A 27,458-nucleotide genomic window follows, 5' to 3' on the forward strand; every position below is an offset into this window, starting at 1 on the left:
TCTCAGCTCACTGCAAGCTCCGCCTCCCAGGTTCACACCATTCTCCTGCCTCACCCTCTCGAGTAGATGGGACTACAGGCGCCCGCCACCACGCCTGGCTAATTTTTTTGTATTTTTATTAGAGACAAGGTTTGACCATGTTAGCCGGGATGGTCTCGATTTCCTGACCTCATGATCCACCTGCCTCGGCCTCCCAAAGTGCAAGGATTACAGGCGTGAGCCACTGCACCTGGCCCAATATTCTGTAATTTCTTTAAGCAATGTTTTTTATTTTCAGGGTATAAATCTGGAGCTTCTTGCCTTAAACTTATTTGTAAGCATTTTAATCTTATGATGCTATTTTGAATGAAACTGTGTTTTTTTTTCCATGTAGTAGTATGTTTTAATGGTTCATTCATGTTGTAGCATGCGTCAGTACTTTATTCTATTTTGTGATTGTATAATACTCCTTTGTGTGGCTATGGATATACCACATTTTGTTTATCTACAATGTGTGTGGGTGCATATTTGGATTATTCCCCTTTTGGCTATTATGAATGGTGCCGTTATGAATATTGACATGTAAGTTCTTGTGCAGATATGTATTTTTGTTTCTCTTAGATATACTAGGAGTGGAATTTAGGTGGGAATTTTTTTTTTTTTTATTAGAGATTTAGAGGGTGTGTATGTGTGTACATATATTTATGGTTTTTTTTTTTTGAGATAGAGTCTCACTCTGCCACCCAGGCTGGAGGTGCAGTGGTGCAATCTCGGCTCACTGCAAGCTCCACCTCCCGGGTTCACGCCATTCTCCTGCCTCAGCCTTCCGAGTAGCTGGGACTACAGGTGCCCGCTACCATGCCTGGCTAATTTTTTTTTTTTTTTTAAATAGAGACGGGGTTTTTTTAAGTAGAGACCATCCTTTTTAGCCAGAATGCTCTTGATCTCCTGACCTCGTGATCTGCCTTCCTCGGCCTCCCGAAGTGCTGGGATTACAGGTGTGAGCCACCGTGCCTGGCCACATATATTTATGTTTTGAAGGTTAACCCAGGAATTTTGATTTATTTATATTTGCTATTTCATGAGTCATAGTCCTTTTAATTCTTTAATCATGTTTTCCTGTGATAATTTGAACATATTTTTAATAGCTGCTTTGAAGTTTTTGCCAAGTCCAACATCTTTGTCCCCTCACAGATAGTTTTGATTGACTGGTTACCTCCCATGTTTGGGTCACATACTTTCCTGTGTCTTTGTATGTCCTGTAATTTTTTTTTTTGTTGGAAAATCTGTATTTTGGATAATATACTATAGAACCCTAGGTTCTGATGTTCTTTTCTCCCTGAGGATTCTTGCCATTTTACGTTAGTGTGTTTAGTAACTAACACTTTTTGTTAGTGTGTTTAGTCCGTAGTAAATCTGTGGAGTCCATTTCCTGTGAAGTGTGTGACTGCTGATATCTCTGCCCAATATTTAATTTTAATTTTATTTTTAAGCCAGGCTATGTAGGGGTTAGACCTGTGTCAGCATAGCTTTGTGGTCAGCCAGTGCTCGGTCATTGCTTGTGCTTAAATGCCTGTGCATTGTATGCTTTCCTTTTAATGCTGATGATTTTTAAATGTGTTTTCAAAGTCTCAGCTGTTTTAAAATTTGCCCTGGCTTTTACTTTCCTCTGAAGTCTCTAATTTCCTCTGTGCCTGTGCACTGTCTCATGGTTTGCCAGGTATTTGTGGATAGCTTGACCCCTCTCTGGTCCCTACATAGATGCGTAGTGAGCTTTATGAAGACTCCCTGTGGCTATGTTATTTTTCTGGATCACCCTGCTGTCTGGTCTTTTCCTGACTGCAGCTTCAGGTGTGCTGAGCCATCACTTTTCCTTGCTATATATTTGGCCCTGAGATTGCTACTATTATTGACAATAATATTTGGGGTGGATTTTTATTTTTTTCTGTACTTCAATCCAAATCATGTTAGCTTCCTCAAAAGTGAACCTGCTGGTTTTCAAGACTTGCCTTGCCTTTATATAATTACTGTCACCACCCAGCTGGCATGGGGGTTGGGAAGAACCGAGGCAAGAACATCACAGACTTCCATAGTTCTTACCTGTGGTTCCGTAGTTTCTTAGTAGCCACTGTTTCATTTGCTTTATGCTTTTAGTCAGTTTCCAGAGCCCTCAAATGGTGGTTTTGACAGATTTCTCCAGATTTATAATTGCCTTTTGGGGAAAACATTTGCTGGATCTCCTAACTTCACTATACCAGAAGTCCTTCCCTGTTAGACTCTTCATTAACAAAAAAAATACTATGTATCCCAAAATTTCTGTGAAATTTTTTTACTGCATACTCAGAAACACCCAAAAGGTTATTTTTGAATTAGAAATTTAAAATTAGGATTGTGGCATTATTTTACTGCTACATCCCTCTAGTTCCTGTATAATGGTTTTTGTTGTGTTTCATTAAATATTTGTTCTTTACTATTTATTTTTTATAACAGTGTTTATTAAACTAGGTAAATAAAATATTGAGGATTATGAGCTAAAACATTTTGCATTTTAAATTTTACCTTACAAGATCTTATGTTAACTAATAAACATCTATTGAGTGCCTACATTGTTCTAAATACTTTGTATTTTTTATTTTGCATGAAATATGTAAAATAAAATAACATCTTAGTTAGAAGACATTTTATAGGTAGGTAACTTAAATCGCACACCTAGTGGTAGAAGAGGTAGTTGATAGTTGAAAGATACTTTCTTTTAGAATTACCTTTGTCTTTTAACATTCTCTGGAATACTTGAAAATCTTGATTTGGTTTGGATGTTGTTTAAAAGATGGTTTAGTCTACAATAGATACTCTTTTTGCATTTTAAATTTTATCTTACAGGAAGATCTTATGTCAACTAATAATAAACATTTATTGAGTGCCTACATTGTTGTAAATACTTTGTATTTTTTATTTTGCATGAAATATGTAAAATAAAATAATGTCTTAGAAGACATTTTATAGGTAGGTAACTTAAATCGCACACCTAGTGGTAGAAGAGGTAGTTAATAGTTGAAAGATACTTTCTTTTAAAATTTATTTTGTCTCTTAACATTCTCTAGAATACTCGAAAATCTTGATTTGGTTTGGATGTTGTTTAAAAGATGACTTAGTCTACAATAGATACTCTTTTTGGAGAAAAGTTCAAATATAAGCTGTAATCTGAATATTGTAACAAAGGGCAGAATAAAGTAATACAAATTGTTGTTCCTAAAGAGAATAATCATTTTTAAAGTTTTAGTTCACATAACACTCAGGGAAGTAAAATTTGGTAATTTGAGAGGGACCATTTCCAATTTCTATTCCTTAAAATTAAGTTGACAGAGAAGGGACTTCTGATTAGGTAAAGATAGTCATTGATGGCCGGGCGCCGTGGCTCACACCTGTGATCCCAGCACTTTGGGAGTCCGAGGCGGACGGATCACGAGGTCAGGAGATCGAGAACATCCTGGCTAACACAGTGAAACCCCATCTCTGCTAAAAATACAAAAAAGTTAGCCGGGCGTGGTGGCGGGCGCCTGTAGTCCCAGCCGCTCGGGAGGCTGATGCAGGAGGATGGCGTGAACCTGGGAGGCAGAGTTTGCAGGAAGCCAAGATCACGCCACTGCACTCCAGCCTGGGAGACAGCAAGACTTCGTCTCAAAAAAAAAGAAAAAAAAAAAAAAGATAGTCATTGAATATTTTTGTGCTGAAGTAGAGAGGAAATGGGGGCTTGTAATTCTTTTGAGCTTTATTATTCTGTTAGTAGTGTTTGGAGGGATAGAACTGTTGGTAGAAGGTAGAAGGGAAGATATTAAGGAGCAGAAGAGCTATTGTTTTAATTATTTAAGGATTATAAACTCTTATATCGTGATTGGAGCATTCACTTCATAAAGCCATAGCACAACATCATACCACTACTACTTGTCTGATGGTATCATTCTCTAGCTGCATGTAGAGTAAGATAACTTTTTGAGGCGTGAATTTGCAAACCTAAATAGGGAATTAAAATGATGGCCACATAGAGAAATCAATTTTATATTTTTTTATATCTTTAAAAAATATCTCTACTAAAAGTACCTTAATTTTTTTTTAGTTTTACCTATATTGTATACAAGTGGTTCTCAAACTTTAAATGGCTTCTCAGATCACCTGAGGTGCTGTGTGATATGTTGTAGGGTATAATTTGATAAAATTCAATGAATTCCTGATGGCCCATCATTTATCACTAATTAAAATGACCAGTCCCCAAGGATACTGAACAATATTCTTTAGTTCGTGTTTTTTTTTTTTTTTCTTCTTCTACATTTGCTTAATGAGTACTTGGGTAGAATTAACATAATATACTTTTATAAAAAACAACATATTATTATAAACATGATAATATTCCTATTGAATTTTAAAATAATAGTCTATTTCTAGAGCAGTTTAGGTTTATAGAAAAATTGTGCAGTAAGTACAGAGTTTTCTCATGTATCTCTTCTTCCCCCACAGCCCCCAGTTTCTGCCATTAAATACCTTGGGTTGGTGTAGTACATTCGTTACAGTCGATGAACCAATATTGATATACCTACTGTTTTTTTGAAAACACTTGTCATCTAGTTTAATAGATTAGTATAGTCGTTTCTGTAAATTTTTACACATACTTAATTGGGATAACTTTTTAATTTAGTATAGTTTATGCTCTTAATGCTAATGAAGCACAATTGCTCTTATCTTTTTAGGGTGGAATAATTAGTGATAGTTCTGAGTTAATTGGTCCTGCTGAAGCTCACTCGGATTCCCTCATTGATACCTTTCCTGAATGTAGTGCGGAAGGTAAGAGATTTTAATTTTTTTGCATTTCGAAGGTTTTGATTGCAGAAGACTATAAATCATATCTGCATTGCAAAAACACAGATGTATATAGGAATGTGGGGGTATTTCACTGACTCTAAGATACTTTTTTTCTTCACATTTTACCGTCACTGATATTGGGTACAGTGATATCATATTTATTTGACAGCTTTTTGTCTTAGTGGTATATAAAATAATCCTCCAATTAATGGCATCTTAGAGGTGATGAAATGTGTAATGAGTAGTTCTGAATTTGTGTTGTCTAGTGTAAGAATGCCTTACCTGGCCGGGCATGGTGGCTCATGCCTGTAATTCCAGCACTTGGGGAAGCCGAGGCGGGTGGATCACCTGAGGTCAGGAGTTTGAGACCAGCCTAGCCAACATGGTGAAACCCTGTCCCCACTAAAATAGAAAAATTAGCTGGGCGTGGTGGCAGGCGCCCGTAATCCTAGCTACTCGGGAGGCTGAGGCACAAGAATCGCTTGAACCCAGGAGGTGGAGTTTGCAGTGAGCCGAGATTGCACCACTGCACTATAGCCTGGACAACAAAGCGAGACTTTGTCTCAAAAAAAAAAAAAAAAAGAAAGAAAAAAGCCTTACTCATTTCTTTAGCGCATCTGACTTTTAGACAATTAATTTCAAGACTGGCTTTAGAGATTTAGTCATTTATCCAGAAAGAATAAACCCTAAGGCAGTTTTAGTGTTTTTGATATGTTTTTAGATAAAATGAGTCTAAATCAAATTTTAATCACTTTCATTCAAGAATGGTTAATCTCTTGTTTTATTCCTCTATTAAGGCACACTTGAATTTATAGGAAGATTAAAATATGTACATTTCAGCCTTTGGATTTCTGTAACTAGTTTTTTTTCAGGGAAGGTTACAGTATTATAAAAAGATTTGGGGGCGGGTAGGAGGGGTTTTTAAAATCAAAGTAGATAGATTTGTTTTAGCTGGCTTAGGTTTGGTTTATTAAAGGTAAAAATAATAGACTAAATAGTATTTCTTATCTCAGTAAGAATTTATGGTGGAGGAGGATGCTTTATGAGGATGAGGCAGCCATCATCTCATTGTAGTGCTATTTTTGTGAGAGTATGTACTCTGTCATACAGCAGCAGCCACGCTGACGTAAATCTGTTGCAGTAAATTTCCTTCGTGATTTGGTAATAGCAACATGTTCTTATCTATTATGTGGGCTGATGCACTTACATTTTTTTTCTTTTGGTACTACCATATTGAGAAGTGGTTAGCTTTTATTGTTTTTCATTGTACTTTCCATTGACTTAACATCTATTTATTTAAACTTTGTGTTCTGTGTAATGCATAGGGCCCACATGCCCAGGGGTCTTCATTGAGTTCTCAATACCTTTGACTCCACCCTGATTCTGCCAGGGTCATAGAAAAACATTGTTGACAGTAATTTTACTTTATAATCTATTATGGGTTTTTTTGGGGGGCGTGGTGGTAAAATAATCTTTTTTGTGACCTATTTTAATCAGAGATCCTTGTGAAGGTTTGGAAAATCTAGTCCCTGCTTGGGATCCCAATGTGATTTTAATAGAACTAGTTTCTTTGGAAGGTGACTTTTCTGGATAACCTAAGCTGGCTGTTGCCTCAGTTTCCCTACTCCTGAGAAAGAGGAGTACACATTTTCCACTTGATTCCATACTGATTCTGTGACACCCAGTAGAGAACAAGTAGGAGAGTTAGAAAGATTTGTAGGAGAGGCTGGGCATGGTGGCTTATGCTTGTAATCCTAGCACTTTCGGGAGGCCAAGGCAGGAGGATCACTTCAGGTCAGGAATTTGAGACCAGCCTGGCCAACATGGTGAAACCCCGTCTCTACTAAAAATACACAAATTAGCCAGACAAGGTGGCTGGTGCCTGTAATCCCAGCTACTTGGGAGGCTGAGGCAGGAGAATTGCATGAACCATGGGGGTGGAGGTTGCAGTGAGCCAAGATCACACCACTGCACTCTAGCCTGGGCAACAGAGTGAGACTCCGTCTAAAAAAAAAAAAAAAAAAAAAATTATGAGAGTGTTCAACGAAGAGTACAATAGTCAGAAATGCAGAATGTTTCTTTTCTCTATTTTTTTGATAGAAGAATCAAAGGTTTTGTGATACGGGAGTAGTTATATTCTTCTGATACCTACTGTAAGCTTCTTTTATTAGGTGGGAGTCAACCATGGTGAGAGAAGAGTATCTCGGGAGCCTATTTTAGTGTAAGGCAATCATGGATGCAAGCTCTGCAGAGATCTTTCTGTTCTTTGCTCTAGTCTAGGCCAGAAGGGGAGAAGCATAATTATTAGGAATGAGTTTGCTTGGGATGGTATTCTAAAATATTGATGGCTGTTCAAGGTGAACAGATGGCTGTATTAATGCTAAAGGAGACACAACCTAAAGCCAGGGTCAGCATGTAGTTTATTGTCCAAACTGGGACACTTCTGAGAATCATAGACAGTGCTATGAATAGTTATACCAAGGCCGCGAACGTGACACAGGACAGCCTCAGGCAAATTGAGCTGTAAGGGTGACCCTTCCTAAAGCAGTTGTTTCAGAGTTTACCTCTGAAGTTTCAAAAAGATGTGTTTTCTTTGGAAGGATTTACCTTTTAGGAATGTGCTTTTATGAGAGAAAGTGGGGCCAACATTTCTGTTAAAAACACGGAAAACGACTTATGACATTTAAAAAGAATGTTGACATTTTATCCTGTCAGTGTGGTTTAGTTTTTCAACTACGTTACCATCTCTGAAACACACTGTGATCCATGAAGAATGAAAAACGTGGAACTGGAAATGCTGTTAATGGTTATGTTGTTTTTCTCCCCTCCCTTTAAAAGTTGTATGCCTGGCAAATTAATCCTGCGGAAAGATGCTAGGTTGATAAATACAGATAGATCAATGTGTCAGACAGCTTGCAAATTCATTGTTATTTTAGAGGGAAAATGGCTTTTAAATATCCTGAGGTTGTTTGGCATAGTGGGAAAGTGGAAGATATACTTAATACCAAAAGGTCTGCAAACTCTGGAGACAACCAGGGAGAGGAACATCTAGTAGCAAAAGAGCAGGAAAGTCAGCAGCCAGCCAAGCCCCACAGGTATGCACAAAATGGAGGGTTGTTAGAGGGATCGTGGTGACAAATGCTTTAGTTTTGGATTTAGAGCTAAAATGTGAGGAAGTGATTCACCCTTTGAAAACTTCTCTAAGTTTACTGTTTTAAGCCGTGTTTTAAAGGTGGATTGTCATTTTTCATATTTGTGAATTAGCTAGCTGGTGGAGTGAGCCGGAGGGGGTAAATCTTAATATATAATCTGCTGTTTCAATGTTCTTTAGTTATAGTTAGAGTGACACGGCAAGTTGATCACTTCTCAGAGAAAAGATGTAGAGGTGAAGTGATCATTATTTTTGTTAATACCTTAAAAATGCAGTTGACAGATCCTAATATACTTTGAAATGAAAGTTTTCTGAGGAAAACATGAAGATCTGGATTTCTGTTTATTTGTTTTGTGATAGGGTCTCACTGTGTTACCCAGGCTGGGTGCAGCCTTGATGTCCTGGGCTCAAGTGATTCTCCTTCCTCAGCCTCCTGAGTAGCTGGGACTACAGGCAGGTGCAACCATGCTTGGCTAATTTTTCTTTTTAAATTTTTTGTAGAAATGGGGGTCTCACTATGCTGCCCAGGCAGGTCTCGAACTCTTGGACGCAAGTGATTCTCCTGCCTTGGCCTGCCAAAGTGCTGACATTATGGGTGTGAGCTACTGTGCCTGGCCTGTTTTTTAAAATCACGGTTACTTTGTAGTAGCATGGGATAGAGAAACCCCTTTAAGGTTTTGTAAAAAAATAATTTGGTGATAAACTGGTAAATATATTTTGTTTAATATGAAATCAAAAATTAGGAAATTATTTAGTAGGTTTTTAAACAGAAAGTTAATACTGTTTTACATTTTAAAAATGAAATCCTGGTTACTCTTGATCTCCTTTGTTCAAAGAAGTTAAACTATATTTTTTCAAAGATGAAAGAAGATGTAATTTGTTGCTAACATCTTATTTCCATTATGTCTGTTTCAACTGACGTCTTTTCCTTGAATTAAATTTAGCTGTGAAGTTACTAGGACATTTGTGGAAACCTGCCCGAATCGGTGCTTATCAGTTGAGCTCCTTGACATATTTCTCTCACCTGTTGGCCTTTTTGAAGGGCGTAGATTGCTTCACTGCCATGCTGGCCTCGATATCAGAGACTTGGATGTTGGTAGAGTCTCATGTGGCAACCTGTGTCATTTCCTCTTCCTAACACATTACTTTTCAGTTTGAGGAGGGACATTTTTTCTGGTTCATGCAGCAAATGAGAGAAAATAATTAGATAATTGTAACCATAAAGAAAAACTCAGTGATCAGCTTATTGTATGTAGCAGATCTTAAGAATGAATATACTTAAATGTCTTCTGGAATAACAAAATCTACCCCCACTTTTTTTTGGCTGGAAATTGTGGATTAAGAACTCCCCAGATGCTTATTGTAACAATTGTAGAGATACAAAAGGATCTATTAAACTGTCTTGAGTTAACCATTTTAAAGTAAATGAAATGTACATTTTGAGGATAGCATCTATTGCTGGTCTTTGTTACGGATCCCTTAAATGACATTAAGCTCAAGATTTGTATGTTTATCTGATGGCAGGTGGGGGTAGATTTTGTTATTCCAGGAGACATTTAAGAATATTAGTTCTTAAGATCTGCTGCATACAATAAGCTGATCACTCAATTTGTCTTTGTGGTTACAGTCACCTAATAATTCTTTCCCATGTGTAGACATGAAGATTGTGATTAAGCTGTGTTAAATTGAATGGTGTTGATTATATTTAAAGCACTGGTTGGTCTAATTGGAAAGGTGTATAGTTATTTAAGTTTGAAAAAATCTTCTGTATCAAAATACCATTTATTATGTCTTATTATTTGTGTTATTTTCATTTAATAGATTTAAACTTTGACACTTTGAGGAAGGTTATTTTAAATAGGAATATTTGTCACATGATTGGTTACTTAATAACATAAATCTATTTTCAAGACAAACTTAAAGTCTATTTACTACATGGTGTAGTTTAAGCTGACAAAATATAGAAAGTATTAAATATTAATTTAAATGTAAATGTATAGAAAGTGCAAGTAATGTGGCCGGGCGCGGTGGCTCAAGCCTGTAATCCCAGCACTTTGGGAGGCCGAGACGGGCGGATCACGAGGTCAGGAGATCGAGACCATCCTGGCTAACATGGTGAAACCCCGTCTCTACTAAAAAATACAAAAAACTAGCCGGGCGAGGTGGTGGGCGCCTGTAGTCCCAGCTACTCGGGAGGCTGAGGCAGGAGAATGGCGTGAACCCGGGAGGCGGAGCTTGCCGTGAGCTGAGATCCGGCCACTGCACTCCGGCCTGGATGACACAGCGAGACTCCGTCTCAAAAAAAAAAAAAAAAATTAAAAGTAAAATTAAGTGCAAATGTCCACTAGGTGGCACCATGAGAACTCTAAATCTTGTTACTGGCATTTTTCTAGGCCCTTTGGTGTTATGTGTATTAGAATATCTCTTGCATACTCCGCTGAAAGAGATTTCTGTTTTCTGTTATGTGCTTGTTTACCCAACTTAGTTTTATTCTCTGCCCCTAATTGAATTTTCTTTGGTAGTGGAGCTTGACAAAAAAGAATAGGTCATTTTTTTTTTCCCCAAGATAATCACAAATGAGAATGTACCAGTGTGTGTAAATTATACACATGACACCGATGATAAATATTGACTCTTAAAAATTCTAGGGCTATTGAGGATAATATTGGATATTAGGAGTTTGGGGGTTAGGTGGGACAAATAGCAGATTATCATGGTATGCTATGGGAATCATTAGAAATGATATACATAAATGTCTTGTTTTACAATACAGAGTTTGAATTTCAGAGAAGTTTAGCCATGTGCCTAAGGTACTCCAGGTATTTGATAGCACTTACAGAACTATGAAGAGATTCCATTTTATGGAGAGGAGGCAGGGAGAAGGCGTATTTGGTATAGAAAATTCAGCATGAGCTACTTGCATACTGGTAATGGGCTTGATATCCTGGAGTCTAGAGAAAGTTATGGAGAGTAGCAGAGTACAAAGTTCATTTGGTAAAAAATGAAGCCAAGCAATGGATCTTTATTATGATAAAATAGCAGTATTAGGGTTGTAATTAAGATTGCTGTGTTGTTTTCTGGGCTTATTTTGTTGTTTTACCAGATCTGTATGAGATATTCTGATGCTCTTTTCATACATTTTCAAGGAACCATAGACATGACCCAAGAACGTTATAAAAATGTGAAACTTCAAAGGAAACGTTCTTTTTTGTAACAATAGCTATTACTAAATGATGAATAGATAATTACATACAGGAATCTTAACTAGCATTAAGTTTTAGATTTAGGTATTCACTTAAAATCATATTTATAAGGGCTTCTTTCTTAATGGAAACTGATATGTGTGTCTTCTACCTTAGGGTAACCTTTGTTCTGCTGGCTAGATAACTTGCTTTGTGCATGGAGCATGAGTCATTGCTACTAGGAAAAATAGAAATTCCTTTTTGTTGACTATGGCAATATTTGAACCTCAGGGCTCAGTGAAAGCTATCAGCTAATAATAATGAGGCCATGTATTTTATATATAGTCACCCATGAGAGACCACCTGTTGTTCTAAAGGAAACCGATCTCTTTTTACAGATGGTCTTCAAATACAGATTTCTGATAGTTTATAGTATAAAGATTTATTCTATGGCAACTCAACCTGTTCCCCTGGGGCCTGTCTTTCAGAGATGGTGTCCTAGACAGATTTCACTATACTGCCCTACTCTGAGCAGTTCAAAGCACAGAGGTAAGGGTAGGTAGGTGAACTGGGATGCTAAATAAACGCCTATGTCTGTAGCTGCTTTTTAACAAGTCACCTGGGGCCCTCTAATAGCCCTGAGACTTGAATTTCTGTGATATGAACCTGGAGGCAGAACGCTTTCATAGAACCTTTGACTTTTTCCCCTTGTATCACTTCCAAAAAAAGCTTAGGTTTTTGCCTTGATGGTGTTGGTGAAGGATGCACCTTTTACTCTTGCGATGGCCCAGAGGGCCTCTTTAAGTATGGGGTTGACTTCAGGTTGGTTTAACTTTTGACAAATAGTCTCTATATTATATCAAATGTCAGTAGTTGCCCTGCCTTATCCACAGTATCCTTCCTACCTGGACTGAGAACCTGTCACTTGCTTGTTGCTCCCTGTATCTTACTAGTTAACTTTTTTCTGGGCTTTAGGGAGCTAGTTTGCGCTTCGTATGATATTTATATGTAGCTTTGTATAAAATAAGTTGAATCGTAGTGTGATTTCTAGGAGTTGAACAAGCACTGTATTAAGCAGATGTGTTAAGTATATAATATAAATTAGGCATTGAATATTTACGTATAGTATGTTTATAAATAAGATTCATTGCTGTGGTGGTGAAGGGAGTTTTTAAATGTTATCTTCCTTGAACTGGCTGGAAAATACTTCATTGAGAAGAAGGGAATTTAGAAACTGCTTAAACATGGAAGAGAAAGATACCAGTGAGTACTAGAAGATGATTAGTTGCATTGTATGGTTGAGGAGATATGGTAGGGTTAGGCTTTTCAGGCATGGTAAGGTGCAACTTCAAGAGGAGAGTTAAAGGAATAAGGTGGGCAAGGAAGAGGTGTCCGGGGTTTGCCTGCTTTAAACAGATCTGTCTTTATACTCATGTCTAACTCCTTTTTTAAGTTTGGGATTCTTGGCACTAGCTGCTGGTTGATCCATATAGGTTTATATTTCACAAATGATGTCTGTATAACTTTCTTTTACTCAAATAAATTCCCAATATTGGCCCCTGATGCATCTCTTTTGATATTTTTCAGATACTGAGCTTAAGGGCTTACTAAATACACAAAGTATATTATTAAAATCTATATTATAGAATTACCTATAATCTTACCATACACAGAAAATCACTGTTAATAGTTAGTGTGTCTTTCAAGCCTTTTTTCTATGTGTGTTTTTTTTAAAGTAGAATTATAGTATACATACTCATTTGTAGTTTGTTGTTTTTGCATAATATATCAAAAGACACTTTAGCATTAAATATTCTATAAAATGATTTTAATAGCTGTATAATATTTTATCATAAGGAGATATTATAATCTATTGTTAGGAATTTGTTATTGCCACCTTTTTACTAATTTTTGTGATGGACAGATGGACATTCTTGTATGTAGATCTGTTTTGTACATTTCTGATTGGTTTTGGTATAAATTGCTGAATTTCTGGGTGAAAGATAGAAGCAATTTTGCACTTTTGATATGCATTGGCAAATTGTCCTCTAAAAAGGTTAAAATAAATGTCTTTTTATTTCTTTTTGCTTCTTCTGGTTTGGCTATATAAATTTCTCTTTTTTATCTTCTGGGGTGTATGTGTGCTTGCTTTTAAAGATGCTGAATTAAGAAATTATTTAGAATTTAAAAAGGAACACTTTGTATAGAATGTTTATTTACTTAATCTTACTGTCTTTCTAGGTATTTTAATCGTCTTACTTTTTTGATCTAATCTCATTTAATTATGATTCTCATTGCTAATAAAATATGATTTGAAAAGTAAGAGGAACTATGACTATGGTACTAGTTTTTTGTGGTCAAAAGCCAAGAAACAGAGTATACATAACTTTGCCCTCTTGCACTTTGGTGTTATTGTTGTTGTTAAAAGGAAAAATGGGGCAAAACATGAAACAGAACAATGTGATAGATGATGTGAAGGTTGTAGTGACAAGACACCAGAGAACAGACAAAAGAGATCTCTAATACAGCATTTCCTTTCTTTTGTGATTAGCTATATAAACCGGAACTTTTTTCAACCTTGTCTATTTGTTTATTAGTTTCAGTGGGCTAGGTTATATATTGGCATCATTTTAGGAAACAAGTTTACATTGAGATACATAACATGTTTTAAAAGGATTTAAGAAAAATCTCATAAAATTTATATATATTTCTTAGGATAATAGGTAAATAACTTTGTAGATTGCTACAAAAGATTCTTATTATGAAGTACTGTTACTGTCTGTATGGTTGAAATGTCAGAGAACTGAAAAGATTTTCACTAGGCTCAATGAATCTCATTTGAGATTATCGGTTTAATGAAATCTGTTGCTTTTGGGGAATAGAATTTGTTCTTTTTGGGCATTCTAAGGACTTGAAAAAAGTTGGAAATGAGGATATATATTGACAGGGTACCAAAGCGGCATCTAAAGCTGATTGGAAATTTGAGCTTAGTGGCCAGTAACATGTTTTTACCCTAACTTACTTTATTCGATATGAAGTAGGCAATTTGAATTTAAAATAGGGGTTGGCAAAACTGTGTTCTATGGGCTGAATCTGGCCTGCCACCTGTTTTTGTATGGCCTGAAAACTAAGAATGGTTTTTGCATTTTTAAATGGTTAAAAAAATTAAAAGAATATGATTTTGTGATTTTGTGATGGGGAAATTATAAGGAATTCACACTTCACTGTCTAAATAAAGTTTTACTGGAACAGAGCCATGCTTATTCATTTATATATTGTCTATGGCTGCTTTTGCACTATAACAGCAGTGTTGAGTAGTGACAGAGACCACATATGGCCTGCAAAGCCTAAAATATTTACTTTCTGGCCCTTTATAGAAAAAGCTTGCTAATCCCTGATCGAGAATTGTATAGTCTAATTCACTTTTAATTTTGATTTAGTATATAATCCTGAGGAAATCATTTTCTTTTTAATTTTTTCTTCTGAGAAACTTGGCAGATAATGTTCAGTGGTGAATGCGGATCTCATAGTTATTTCTAAACTAGTTTTTATATAACTGTTGTCAATCTTATTTAATGATATAGATCACTGACTCTCAAATGTAATCTTCAGATCTCTGGGTGTTTCCGAGATATTTTCAGGGAGTTCATAAAGCAAAACTATTTTGATCATAATGCCAGAACATTCTTTGTCTTTTCACCATGTTGACATTTGCCCCGATGATGCAAAAGCCGTGGTAGGTGAAACTGCTGTGCTTGGGCATGAATCAAGGCAGTGTCACCAAACTGTAACAGTACTCATTGCACATACTTATAAAACCAATGCTAATTTTTCCTAAGTAGTAGAAACTGTTAATTTTATTAAATCTTAACCCTTGTTACTTGTCTTTTTAATATGCTGTGTGAAAGAACGAGAATTATACATAAAGCACCCTGCATCCTGAACTACCATGGTCATCTGGAGGAAAAGCACTTGTGCAGTTGTTTGAGCCATTAGCTGAACTAGCTGGTTTTTTCATGGGACACCATTTTGCTTAAAAGAACAATTGACAAACTGTCATTATTCAGACTTGTGTATTTGGCCCATTTTTTCTTGAAAGGGAGTGAAGTTAGCTGACACTTCAAGGAAAACAACTGATATTATTTGTTGCCAATAATAAAATTGGAGTTTCGATTCAAAATTAGGATTTTCCGATAACCTCTGTCTGCCACTTTGGGTTTGACAGTTTCCCAATACTAAAGAATTTTCTGATGAGATTAGTAGATAATGAAATGTTGACATATAATTTTTTTGGATAATGAAATGTGCTGTCAACATTTAGAAGATCTTTGTAACTAAGGGAACCAATATTTTCAGGATGACCAATGGGTGATGTTATAAATTCATGCACAGGTGAAAGATCCATTCAGTGTGTAAGAGAGACCAGTGGATCTGAATGTAACAGAAACAAAAATTTCATTCATAGGACTTTATATTCCACATTACAACTAAGCTTTAAAAAACTGTCACTTGTTGAGTTTTGGTGTAGTATCAGAGAACAATATTCATAATTATTTGAAAAGGCTAATACTTGTTTCTTTTTCAGTTACATTATCTATGTGACATTTCCTTCATATCTTTCATCCGAAACAACATATGACAACAGATTGTGAGCAGAATCAGATATGAGAGTCTGGCTATCTTCTGTTAATCCAGACATTAACAAAATTTGCAAAAATGTAAAACAATGCCATTTCTTTCACTGACTTTTTTTGTTTTGGAAAATATAGTAATTTTTCATAAAAATTATGTTACCATGTAATGGGGCTTTAATGCTTTATTTGAAACATTTCTAGACTTCTTTTCTAAATATCAATATTGGTATTTAATAAATATTCACAGATACAATTCACATGAACAAAAGCTTTGTAGAGTCCACAGTGATTTTGAAGAATATAAAAGGCAGTCCTGAGAGCAGAAAGTTTGATATGTATTATAGATCATGCTCGTTTACCATGATGTCAGTTATATGAACTAAGAGAAGGAATTTTCACTGCTAAATAATTCAGTAGCACCTATTACTTATTTTTTGTCTGAAAACTAAGGTGGAAAAATATCTTTCCAAAAGCTTGTAGAAGAGGTTAAGATAAAATGTCTAAAAATTCAGTCTTTAAGAAATGCTAAACAGTATACATTTTCCAGATATGGATGGCTACCTAAAAGCACACTTCTGAGGACGCATTGTATAGTTGTTATATAGTTACAGGTTGAGTATCTCTAATCTGAAAATCTGAAATCTGAAACACTTCTGTCCCGAGCATTTCAGATGAAGGATATTCAACCTGTTTATATAATTGTTATAAAAGTTATAATATAATGATAGTCTATTATGCTTTATATGCATTCATTCTATTCCTCGTTTAAAGTCTTGCATAATGAGTAATACTATCGAGTAACCTGCTGTTGGTCACATAGTGAGTTTTAAGAGTTGGAGCTGGGCTTGGTGGCTTATGCCATCTAAGCTACTTAGGAGGCTGAAGTAGGATTGTTTGAGCCCAAAAGTTGGAGTGCAGCTGAACAACATAGCAAGGTGCTGTCCTCCAAAAAAAAAAAAAAAAAAAAAAAGAGAGAGAGCACTGAGATTCAAGTACTTTTGCCTTTATCAAAATGCTATTATTTATAGCAACTGTGTGTACAGGCAGCAGTTTTCTGTAAATAGCTTACAGGATCTTGTGGTAAAGGTTCTTTTTGGCAACCAAACTAGATAAAGATTTGTCTTCAATTTTAGTTTGATGGTTAAGGCAAGAAGTTGTCTTCCAGAGTTACAGAGAGACCGTAAAGTGAATGGACTAAGCCGAAACAAATTGCTAGGCACTGACTTCCATCAGTAAATTACAGCCTTCCAAATTGACTTGGATAATACGAAAAATGAATAATTAGTACGATTTGTATTCGTTTGGCTGATTCTCAATTTAATATCTGTTTACTATTGTGATCATATTTCTAGGCTTCTCCAGTGACAGTGATCTGATATCTCTTACTGTTGATGTGGATTCTCTTGCTGAGTTAGATGATGGAATGGCTTCCAATCAAAATTCTCCCATTAGAACTTTTGGTCTCAATCTTTCTTCGGATTCTTCAGCACTAGGGGCTGTTGCTTCTGACAGTGAACAGAGCAAAACAGAAGAAGAACGGGAAAGTCGTAGCCTCTTTTCTGGCAGTTTAAAACCCAGGCTTGGCAAGAGAGATTATTTGGAGAAAGCAGGAGAATTAATAAAGCTGGCTTTAAAAAAGGAAGAAGAAGATGACTATGAAGCTGCTTCTGAGTTTTATAGGAAGGGAGTTGATTTACTCCTAGAAGGTGTTCAAGGTATGATTTTATGTATATTAATACGTTTTGGCATGCTCTTTTGTTGGTACATGGGAAAAAATTACATACATATATCTTCTGTTTAGTCTTATGGAAATAATACTGAAAATGAGAAATTACTGAAGCTTAAAAGACCTATGTATGGGTATATACTTTAAGTTCCATGAGATGTTAGACATTATTGGAGGTGCTTAACCCTCTATTTTTAATCAATTAATCCACAAAAACAGGATTAAAAAAAAGTCAACATGTCTCGAAGTCTCTTGTATGAATAATAATCTTTCTTTTCTGACTTGAAAAGGCAGTGTTTTACCGGCCTTCATCTCTCTCAGGAGTAATTCACAGAGATTCTTGATGACCTGAAGAGACAAAATGAAATGGATTTTTAAACTAAGAGCATAAAAGGTTCTTGGGTTTGCCTACTATTCTGTTCTCTGTAGTTGTAGTAAATTCTCATTTAATTAATGGAAGTGATGTGGGACATGTAGAGCTGAATGTAACCAAGCCTCTATATATAGAACTTACTTTTTTGAAGTATTAGCTATTGTTTTAACCCTTAAATTTTTCCTTATAGAAGCAGAGTTAAGCATTCTGCGTTTAGTTACATGACTTTTTAGATGCAGTATTCAAAGATTGATACTGACATTCTTCCAGTGGTTTCATTTACAGAAAATCATCATTTTCATTGTTCTGTGGTCTTGGATTTGTCAGTACAATTCAGATTATCAGTCTCCTGTACTGCTAACATTTTTTAACGACAGTACTTCTCACTATGCCTAGTATCCTGTAGTCCAGAAGCCTTTTGTAATTTCTGGAGTATAAACTTTCAGTTTTATAAAATGGTGTACCTGCTTGTTTATGGAGGGTCCTAACTGCTTCTTAACCAAGATTTTGACCATTTCTCTTATTTTTAGGTTTCACTCCCACTTCCTGATGCCACCAATTCCTGAATTTTTGGAGAGTTTTACCATGCCATGTAAATCAGGCACCTCTCTTGATTTTCTTTTAGTAACCTCTCATCCATCTACCTTTTTTTTTTTTTTTAAATTATATTCCCATGGCAGCTTTTATATTCTAAAATTTTGTCGCTGTTACCTTCTCAGTTTCTTTGTCCTTGTGGGGTTTTGTCTTAAATAATTTTTTTGACTGCCATGTTAATAGAGTTTCTGGAGGGAGAATAGCTAAAGAAATGTGTTCAATTTGCCATCTTCAACTGGGAATTCAGATTTCACAATTGCTACTTAATTTTGGTGGGCCTGAGGATCAAACAGCTATTAATGTTTTGTGTGTATAGCAATAAGAGGAGCTGGAGTCTTGTTTCTTTTTTCACTAGTTATTGTCTTCCTGAAGCTGCTGATATAACTATTTGGAACCTGTTAACACAGTTTCAAATAATTGATTCTAAATTCATTTCTCATTAATTTTGTCATCTTGATATGATTATATAATAGCTATCACTTTTAAGGTTTCTAATTGATAATCTAATTTTGAAGTTACTTGTTTTCATGCTTTGATGGAAAGATCATTTTCATCCTAATTTTATTTTGGAGATACAGTTTCATTCTGTCACCCAGGCTGGAGGGCAGTGGTATGATCTCAGCTCGCTGCAGCCTCTGCCTCTGGGGTTCAAGTGATTCTCCTGCCTCAGCCTCCCTAGTAGCTGGGACTACATGTGTATGCCACCATGCCCGACTAATTTTTGTATTTTTAGTAGAGACAGGGTTTCACTTTGTTTGCCAGGCTGGTCTCGAACTACTGACCTTAGGTGATCTGCCTGCCTCGGCCTCCCACGGTGCTGGGATTACAGGCATGAGCCATCGTACCCGGCCATCTGTTGGGTTTTTTGTTTGCTAGTGGAGCATTCTGGTCTTAAAGATCTATTCATTTTTATTCTTTGCCTTAACTCTCATTTTAGGTTGGGAGTTTAAAATCGGTATGAGTTATAAAAAATTCTGCTCTGACATTTTTCTGTTTCTTTTCAGATAATTATGTGCTAAAACATCACGGGTGTTTAACTGACAAATAAAACACATCAGTGTGGTCAGTGTGACATTTTTCTAAGTTATTTGCATTTAATTTTAGAACATTTCATAATGTTACCACTTGATGGCACCAGAAAAATAAAAATCTGTGTTTCAGAATGAGAATTATAGATGCATGTCAGAAAATAACAAATAATGTGTCATTTGGTTAGTTACTTTGCTGATTATGGTAGTGAATTATTTCTCCACTAGAACTTGATACCAAACCTACTAGACTGCTATTGTAAGGAGCATTACCATTTAAACATATATCTCCTATTTAATGCATGTTTGTCTTTTTGAAACCACAATATCCATTCCTGCTCTGGATTGGTTTCTGTTGTTAATATGTCACAATTCCAGAAGTTAATAACTGACTAAATTGATTTTAGTCTTTTATTGTTTATTCATAATGTGATCAATTTTTATTCAGACAAACTATGGGAACCACAATCATAGAAATCTAATTTTTAACCAGTATATAAAAGAACCTTTGTTTCAGTCCTTCTGGTTACACATTTGACCCTGTGTCAAATGTAAGGTCAGGACAGTGCTTCCAGTCCATGGGTTCTGTACTAGCATACTAGTCACCATCTGACAGACATATGGACATTATCCTTCAATTCTGGGGAAACGGGGGGCTCTAGTTGTGAGCTTGATTTGACCTTTATGCTCAGAAGAGATGTTTCCTTGGGTGAAGTTTGTTCTAGGGTGACCAAACTATTAGTTAAATATCTCTATAGCCAGTAAAACCTATGAATCATTTAAATTTAACTCTTCATAACATTTGTTCTTGTGACCTTTATTGACATGGATTGGCATGCCTTATAATAAAAAAAGTATTTCTGGATATCTGATAATTCAGAGAAAAGAATCTTTCAGAGCTAAGTAGTGCTTTATACAAAGATTCTTGTGGGTTGGCAAATTTTGTTATTTTGTTACTAAACTATTCATCCTAAAGAAGTTTATCTGGGTTGTTAGTAGGTCTGATAAAGATGGCTTGATGTTTTTCTTATTTAACTGATATTTGCACAGCTGAGACCACATGCAAAACACAATAGCAACAGCTCTCTTTGCCCATCCGGCAGAGAATAAGTATACCCTGATAGTGGTAACTTTGAATTCTCTTTGAACCTGACACTTCACTTACTCCCTTTTAGAAATGGTTCTTGGAATGAAAGTACTGTCTACTCTTCTAAATTCTCAAGTCTTTATGGATTTAAGACAGAAAATCCAAAAGTCAGAGTTGAAGGAATCAACTTGAATTTTTGAAAAGGATATTGCAATATATATCACACTTTCCTGTCCATCTTGTTTATATATTACTGAAAGTGGCTGATATGATTAATCTATGTGTGGGCTTATTGGAGTCGTTGTGATAATATAAAGTGATAAATGGGTTACATAAAGGTATTAATAAAATGTTTAAGTAATTTATTACATGCCTGTCACTGTACAAGGTATTTTTCTTACATTATTTTTAATCTTCAAAAGAACCCTGTAAGTTGAACTATGACTGGCCATACTGGACTTTGTCTAAGGACACCAACATTTAGAGGGTGCAAACATTTAATATAATGATTCTAAAAGCTTGGCACCTAGTTAGCAAGAATAATTATTTAAAACAGGAAGCTACCAGATGGCGAGCATTGTTAGTAACACCCATCTGTGGGCTACATTATGAATTACAGAGCTGATTTGAGAGCTGGTTTTGTGTAGTTTGTTCCAGGTGCCAAAAGTACTGGTTTGATGTCTTTGTAAGGTAGATGTTGTGATCCCTGTTTTATAGGTGGAGAAAACTAAGACTTACATAAATTAAGTAATTTGCTCAAGGACACAAGCCAGTAAAAGTTGAGCTAGGATTTTAATCTAGGCCTTTCTGAGCCTAAATCGTGTCTTCTTCGTATTGTGCTGTACTACCTCTCACATGTTCCCCCTAATTAGATTAGCGTTTTAAAATGGAGAAGTGGGAAATCCTCTCCATTGTCGAATATTTGAAAACTTTCTTATTTTGAGTATTTGTCATTTTTTCTTCTATCGATTTGTTTGTTTTCACTCAGCCATCTATTCATCTAGTTGATTGTTCAACAAGTATTTATTTCTTGTATGTACCTGGCCCTGTAATAGGGAATATAAAATGGTTATTTTCTAAGAATATAAAATAAAATTGAGCAATGGCCCTTCAAGAAGAGATGTTTCTGTTAACTTAATAGCATGCTAATAGGACCCATGATTTTGTATTGTATATCTTGTTGAAAATATCTGGTAGATTTGCTGCCATAGTCATACCTGTTGCTTTTCACTTAACTTGATGTTGATGCCCCACTTAAAAAATGCCCCATTATTTCCCCCTGCCCTTCTCACTCTTTTTCTTTTCTTCTTCTCTCATTCTCTCCCTTCTCCTCTCCTTCCCTTTTACCTCCTTTCCCCTCCTCTTCTCTTCTCTTGCATACATTATGAGTGAAATTTCATAATATATTTCTGGATATTGTTGATATCCAGTTTTTCTTTGAAGATTTTATTGGTATTTTTGACCAGAGAGACTATTTTTAATATTAGTACTCAGATAAGAGATGCAAACATTTTCATTCTGGTAAATGGTATAATAAGCAGTACCAAACCATTTTTTTATAGTTTATTCTTGGGTAGATGTGTGCTAGGCTGTCAGGGATGTCCAGACGTATTTCAAACACCATGATTTTATGTGGAGCTTGGACCATTGATTTATTCCATGAATAAGAGTTATTCAAATATTTAGAAACCCAAAGGATAAAGTTTTTGGCTTTGGAAATAGATGGATATATGAAAAGGTAGTAAGTTTAGGTTTGATAAAGGGAAGCAAGTCATATAATTTTGGTATTTAGGGGATCTTAGAACCAATCCCCTGTGGATACTGAAGGGCAGCTGTATAAGATTATAATTCTGAGACTAGAGGTAGTTTTTCTTCTTCCTTTTCAATTTGGATGGCTTTTATTACTGTTTCTCACCTAATGCTCTGGCTAGAACTTCCAGTACAATGTACAAGAACATTGGGAAAGCAGACATTCTTGTCTTGTTCCTGATATCTTAGGGGGGAAGATTTCAGTCTTACCATGGAATATGATGTTAGTTGTTGGTTTTTCATAGACGCCCTTTATCATGTTGAAGAAGTTCTATTCTATTCCTAGTTTTCTGTATGTTCTCTTGCAAGGGTGTTGGATTCTGACAAATGCTTTTTCTGCATCACTTGAAACAATCACATGCTTTTTTTCTTCTTTGTTTTGTTAATGTGGTATATTACATTGATTTTCTTATATTGAACCACTCTGGAATTCCTAGGATAAATCTCACTTGCCACAGAGATTTTTATCTTAAGTTTGAACCCAGTTGTGCCTTTTGGTATCTCTTATGTATTTTGTTTATCATTGTAATACAGTTGGAAAAGAGGGACTACTTATTGAGGTATGAGCCTTCTATCCGTCTCCGTCTGGAAGTTGAGATCTTATTTTTCAATAGGGAGGAGTATTAAACAAATACAGAATATTTCTTATTTTATTTTATTTTTTCCTTCAGTTGTGACGTGTGACCTGAATGTCATGAAAATTTTCTGCAGCCTTTTCTGTTTTAAAATAAAATGTGTACTTTTCACGATGATTTAATAAATTGCCTTAGTTGAGAACTTTTCAGATCTTAACTGTTTTGAAACTGGCTAGAAGGAAGCATTTTAAATCAGTCTAATTAAGATTTTTAAAAATAGAGATTTGAAATGATTGAAATATGCCACTTAGTCTTCTGTCTTCCCTCCTCATCAGCATTCTGTTTTTTCCTTTCTTTAATTGATCCAGGAAGTGTCTGCCAATAGGAGAAAGCAGTTACTAATGCAGAGAACTCAGAAGGAACTATTTCATAGGTTCAGAGAGAAGACTTTAGATTCTGTGTTCTCGATATTCACAAATGAAAAGAGAGTTGCTTTTTAAATTATCCTATACTCAGGTAATTCTCTTTCAGGTTTTGTGTTAAGACTAGATTTTCAGCTCCAGGTAGCAAAAACCTAACCAACTCAAAGAGGCTCACATAGAAAACATTGTTTTAGTCCATCTGAAAAAGAGTGTTTTATTCCACATGAATGATTACATACAGCTCAATTCAGGTGTTCAAGAAATGCCAACAGGTCTGTCTTTTTATTTGCCTGTCTCTGTTCCCACCCTGTACTTGCTATCGCCTTTCTCTTGTTTGATTTTGTCTTCATGGCATGAAAGATAACCCCCGACTAGCTCCAGGTTTACAAAGACTTTGTCCTTAGGATCCTGGAGGAAGAGGGTTTCTTCTCTCATAGCTCCAATGAAAGCCCCAGGGAGGATTGGCCTGGCATGCATCACATAGCTTTCACCTCTGTCTTTGTAACCTGATTAGGCATAGGTTATTTGGTCATCCCTGGGAAGGTGGACAGAGCTATCCCTGATGAACTGCATGAACTGAACAGCATAACCATGGAATGTGGAAGGAGTGGATCAAAATGAGGAAGGGATGTTAGGCAGAAACAAACAAAACACATTGAAATGTTATCTTCTACTTATCTGTCATGGCCCAACAGTGTTGTTTATTATCCTTTCTCCCCTGCTGTTAAAAAACAAAAATGATTGTTTTGGTTGTTCATGTGTGTTCTCTTATATGTTTCTTAGATGATAATTCTCTAGAGAACAGGCATGATATCTGTTTTTTTTAAACTTTTAACGGAAGTATAGTATATATACAGAAAAGTAAATATCGTAACCATATCGCTGAATGTATTTTCACACACATGACATGTGACTGGCATCCAGATCAAGGAGCAGAATTTGGCCAGCACCCTAGAAGCTTCCTCATCTCCCCTCTTCAAAGGTAATTATTATTCTGATCTTTAACAGTGTTGAGTGGAAGAGGTCTGCTTTTTCTTTTAAAAAATACTTTGGAGAAGGAGTCTCGCTATGTTGCGCAGACCATCTTGAACTCCTGACCTCTAACAATCCTCCTGCCTCAGCCTCCCAAAAAGCCAGGACTTCAGTGTGAGCCATGGCACCTGGCTCAGGTCTGCTTTTTTCTATTCCCATTCCTTACAAGGGCAGGGTTCCGGTTTTGAGAACCTGCTTTCTGTTGTTTCCACCCTCTTCTCTGCAATTATGGATGATGATGATGGGGAATGGGTTGGTGTCTTGTTTCTCTTTTATTTCTGTAGGATCCTGACCTTTCTCTCATTTTCTTTTTTCCCTTTGGCCTTTTACTGCCACATCTTGAAGAGGTATCACTCATTTTCTATATATCTGATTTTCCCCAGTAGGAAGGCTTTACCAAGGCTCTCACTTTTTATTTTCTTTACTTTCGAGTCTATAAAGCCTGTTTTTTTATTTTAAAATTTTATTTATATATTTATTTTTTTGAAATGGAGTTTCACTCTTGTTGCCCAGGCTGGAGTGCAATGGCACAATCTCGGCTCACCACAACCTCCGCCTCCCAGGTTCAAGGGATTCTCCTGCCTTAGCCTCCCAGGTAGCTGAGATTACAGGCATGCGCCACCACACCAAGCTAATTTTGGTTTTTTAGTAGAAACGGGGTTTCTCCATGTTGGTCAGGCTGGTCTCGAACTCCTGACCTCAGGTGATCTGCCCACCTTGGCCTCCCAAAGTGCCAGGATTACAGGCGTGAGCCATCACGCACGGCCAAAGCCTGTTTTTTAACTATCAAATGCCAACCTGTGTTGGTTTAAGTTCAATTTGCTCTCTCTCTCTCTCTCTCTCTATATATATATATATTTTTTTTCTTTCCTTCTCTTCCCCTACCCACCAAGGAATCTCTTAAACTTTTCTTCCTCTGGTCACCACATCCATTGGCCTGCAATGGGGGGCCCTGGGAGTGCTATTGTAATTTGGTTTGTTTTTCTGTTTACAGATAATTCAAAGGTCATGGTATCTTTGTTTTCTAGTGGTGCTGAAAATATGAGTCATATATGGGTTTATTTGCACTCTTGGTTTTTTGTTTGTTTCTTAGAGGTTATGTGGAGACATTTGAAATTTGGTGACCACTGTTGTCCTCTAGGCCCAAGAGTTCACACAGATTGATTTCAGAATGTTCAACAACTTTTGTATGCCTAAAAGAAACTTTACTTTGTTGTGATATGCGTTATCCTTTTTATATTTCATTGGATTTAATTGCTAATATTTATTCATTTATGTACAGGCTTACCTTGTTTTGTTGTACTTTGTGACACTTTGCAGATTTTTTTTTTTTTTTTTTAAACCAAAAAGAAGTTTTGTGGCAGCACTGTATTGGGCAAGTCTTTTGGGGCCATTTTCTTTTTTTTCTTCACAACTTTTATTTTAGGTTCAAAGGGTACGTGTGCAGGTTCGTTACATGGGTAAATTGTGTGTCACAGGGGTTGATGTACAGATAATTTTGTCGCCCAGGTAATCAGTGTAATATTTGGTAGTTAGTTTTCCAGTCCTCACCATCTTCCCACCCTCTACCCTCAAATAGGCCCCAGTGTCTGCTGTTCTCTTCTGTGTCCATGTGTACTGAATTTTAGCTTCCACTTATAAGTGAGAACATGCAGTGTTTGGTTTTCTGTTCTTGTACTTAGATGATGGCCTTCAGTTCCATCTTTTGTTGCTGCAAAGGCCATGATCTTATTTTTTTTTAAATAGCTACTTAGTATTCTGTAGTATATCTGTACCATATTTTCTTTATCCAGTTCACCATTGATGGGCATCTAGCTTGATTCCATGTCTTTGTTATTGTAAATAGTGTTGTGATAAACGTGTGCATGTGTAAAGACATGTGCATGTGGTAGAATAATTTATATCTTCGGACATATACACAGTAATGGAGTTGTTGGATTGAATGGTAGTTCTATTTTCAGTTCTTTGAGAAATCTCCAGACTGCTTTCCACCAGCAGTATATAAGAGTTACATTCCTACCGGCAGTATATAAGGATTCCATTTTTTCTGCAATGTCACCAGCATGTGTTATTTTTTGACTTTGTAATAACAGCCATTCTGACTGGTATGAGATGCTGTCTCATTGTGGTTTTGATTTGCATTTCTCTACTGATTGGTTATATTGAGCATGTTTTCATATGTTTGTTGGCTGCTTGTATGTCTTCTTTTGAGAAGTGTCTGTTCATGTCAGTGGGGTTGTTTTTTACTTGTTGATTTGAGTTCCTTATAGATTCTGAATATTAGACCTTTGTCAGATACATAGTTTGCAAATATTTTATCCTGTTCTATGGGTTGTCTGTTTATTCTGTTGATAGTTTGTTTTGCTGTGCAGAAGCTCTTTAGTTTAATTAGGCCTAGTTGTCAGTGTTTTTGTTGCACATGTTTTTCGAGTCTTTGTCATGAAGTCTTTTCCTGGGCTTATGTGTGGAATGGTATTTCCTAGGTTTTCTTCTATGGTCTTTATAGTTTTAGATTTTACTTTTAAGTATTTAATCCATATTTAGTTGATTTTTATATATGGTAAAAAGTAAGAGTCCATTTTCAATCTTTTGCATATGGCTAGCCAGTTATCCCAGCACCATTTTTTGAATAAGCAATCATTTCCCCATTGCTTGTTGTTGTTCGCTTTGTTGAAGATCAGATAGTTATAGGTGTTCTGGGTTCCATAACCAAGAAATAAAGAAGGGTTTCATTGGTTTGTGTATCTGTTTTTGTACCAGTACCATGCTGTTTTTGTTACTGTAGCCTTGTAGTATATTTGAAGTTGGGTAGTGTGATGCCTGCAGGTTTGTTCTTTTGCTTAGGATTGCTTTGGCTATTCAGGCTCTTTTCTTATTCCAAAGGAATTTTAGAATTTTTTTTCTTATTCTGTGAAAAAATGTCATTAATAGTTTGATAGGAATAGCATTGAATATGTAAATAGCTTTGGGCAGTATGGTAATTTTAATAATATTGACTCTTCTATCCATGAG

General features: G+C 36.0%; 1 protein-coding gene across 17 annotated transcripts in view; it reads left to right on the forward strand.

Moving 5' to 3' along the window:
- Positions 1–27,458, forward strand: part of RPS6KC1 (ribosomal protein S6 kinase C1) — a 218,266-nt gene that overhangs the window by 65,355 nt on the left and 125,453 nt on the right. For 15 of the 17 annotated variants that reach the window (XR_004434345.1, XM_033199771.1, XM_033199778.1 and 12 more), the window contains 2 exons: positions 4,722–4,815; positions 17,153–17,515. Coding sequence is in view for 15 of the 17 variants with exons in the window: in XM_033199767.1 (XP_033055658.1) it covers positions 4,722–4,815; positions 17,153–17,515 (457 nt within the window). In the remaining 2 variants the exon portion in view is untranslated. The remainder of the gene's footprint in view (positions 1–4,721; positions 4,816–17,152; positions 17,516–27,458) is intronic. The other 2 variants (XM_033199779.1, XM_033199770.1) reach the window with 1 other exon arrangement.

The sequence above is a fragment of the Trachypithecus francoisi genome, unplaced genomic scaffold, assembly GCF_009764315.1.
Source record: "Trachypithecus francoisi isolate TF-2019V2 unplaced genomic scaffold, Tfra_2.0 Lachesis_group5, whole genome shotgun sequence".
In the NCBI taxonomy this organism is placed as follows: domain Eukaryota; kingdom Metazoa; phylum Chordata; class Mammalia; order Primates; family Cercopithecidae; genus Trachypithecus; species Trachypithecus francoisi.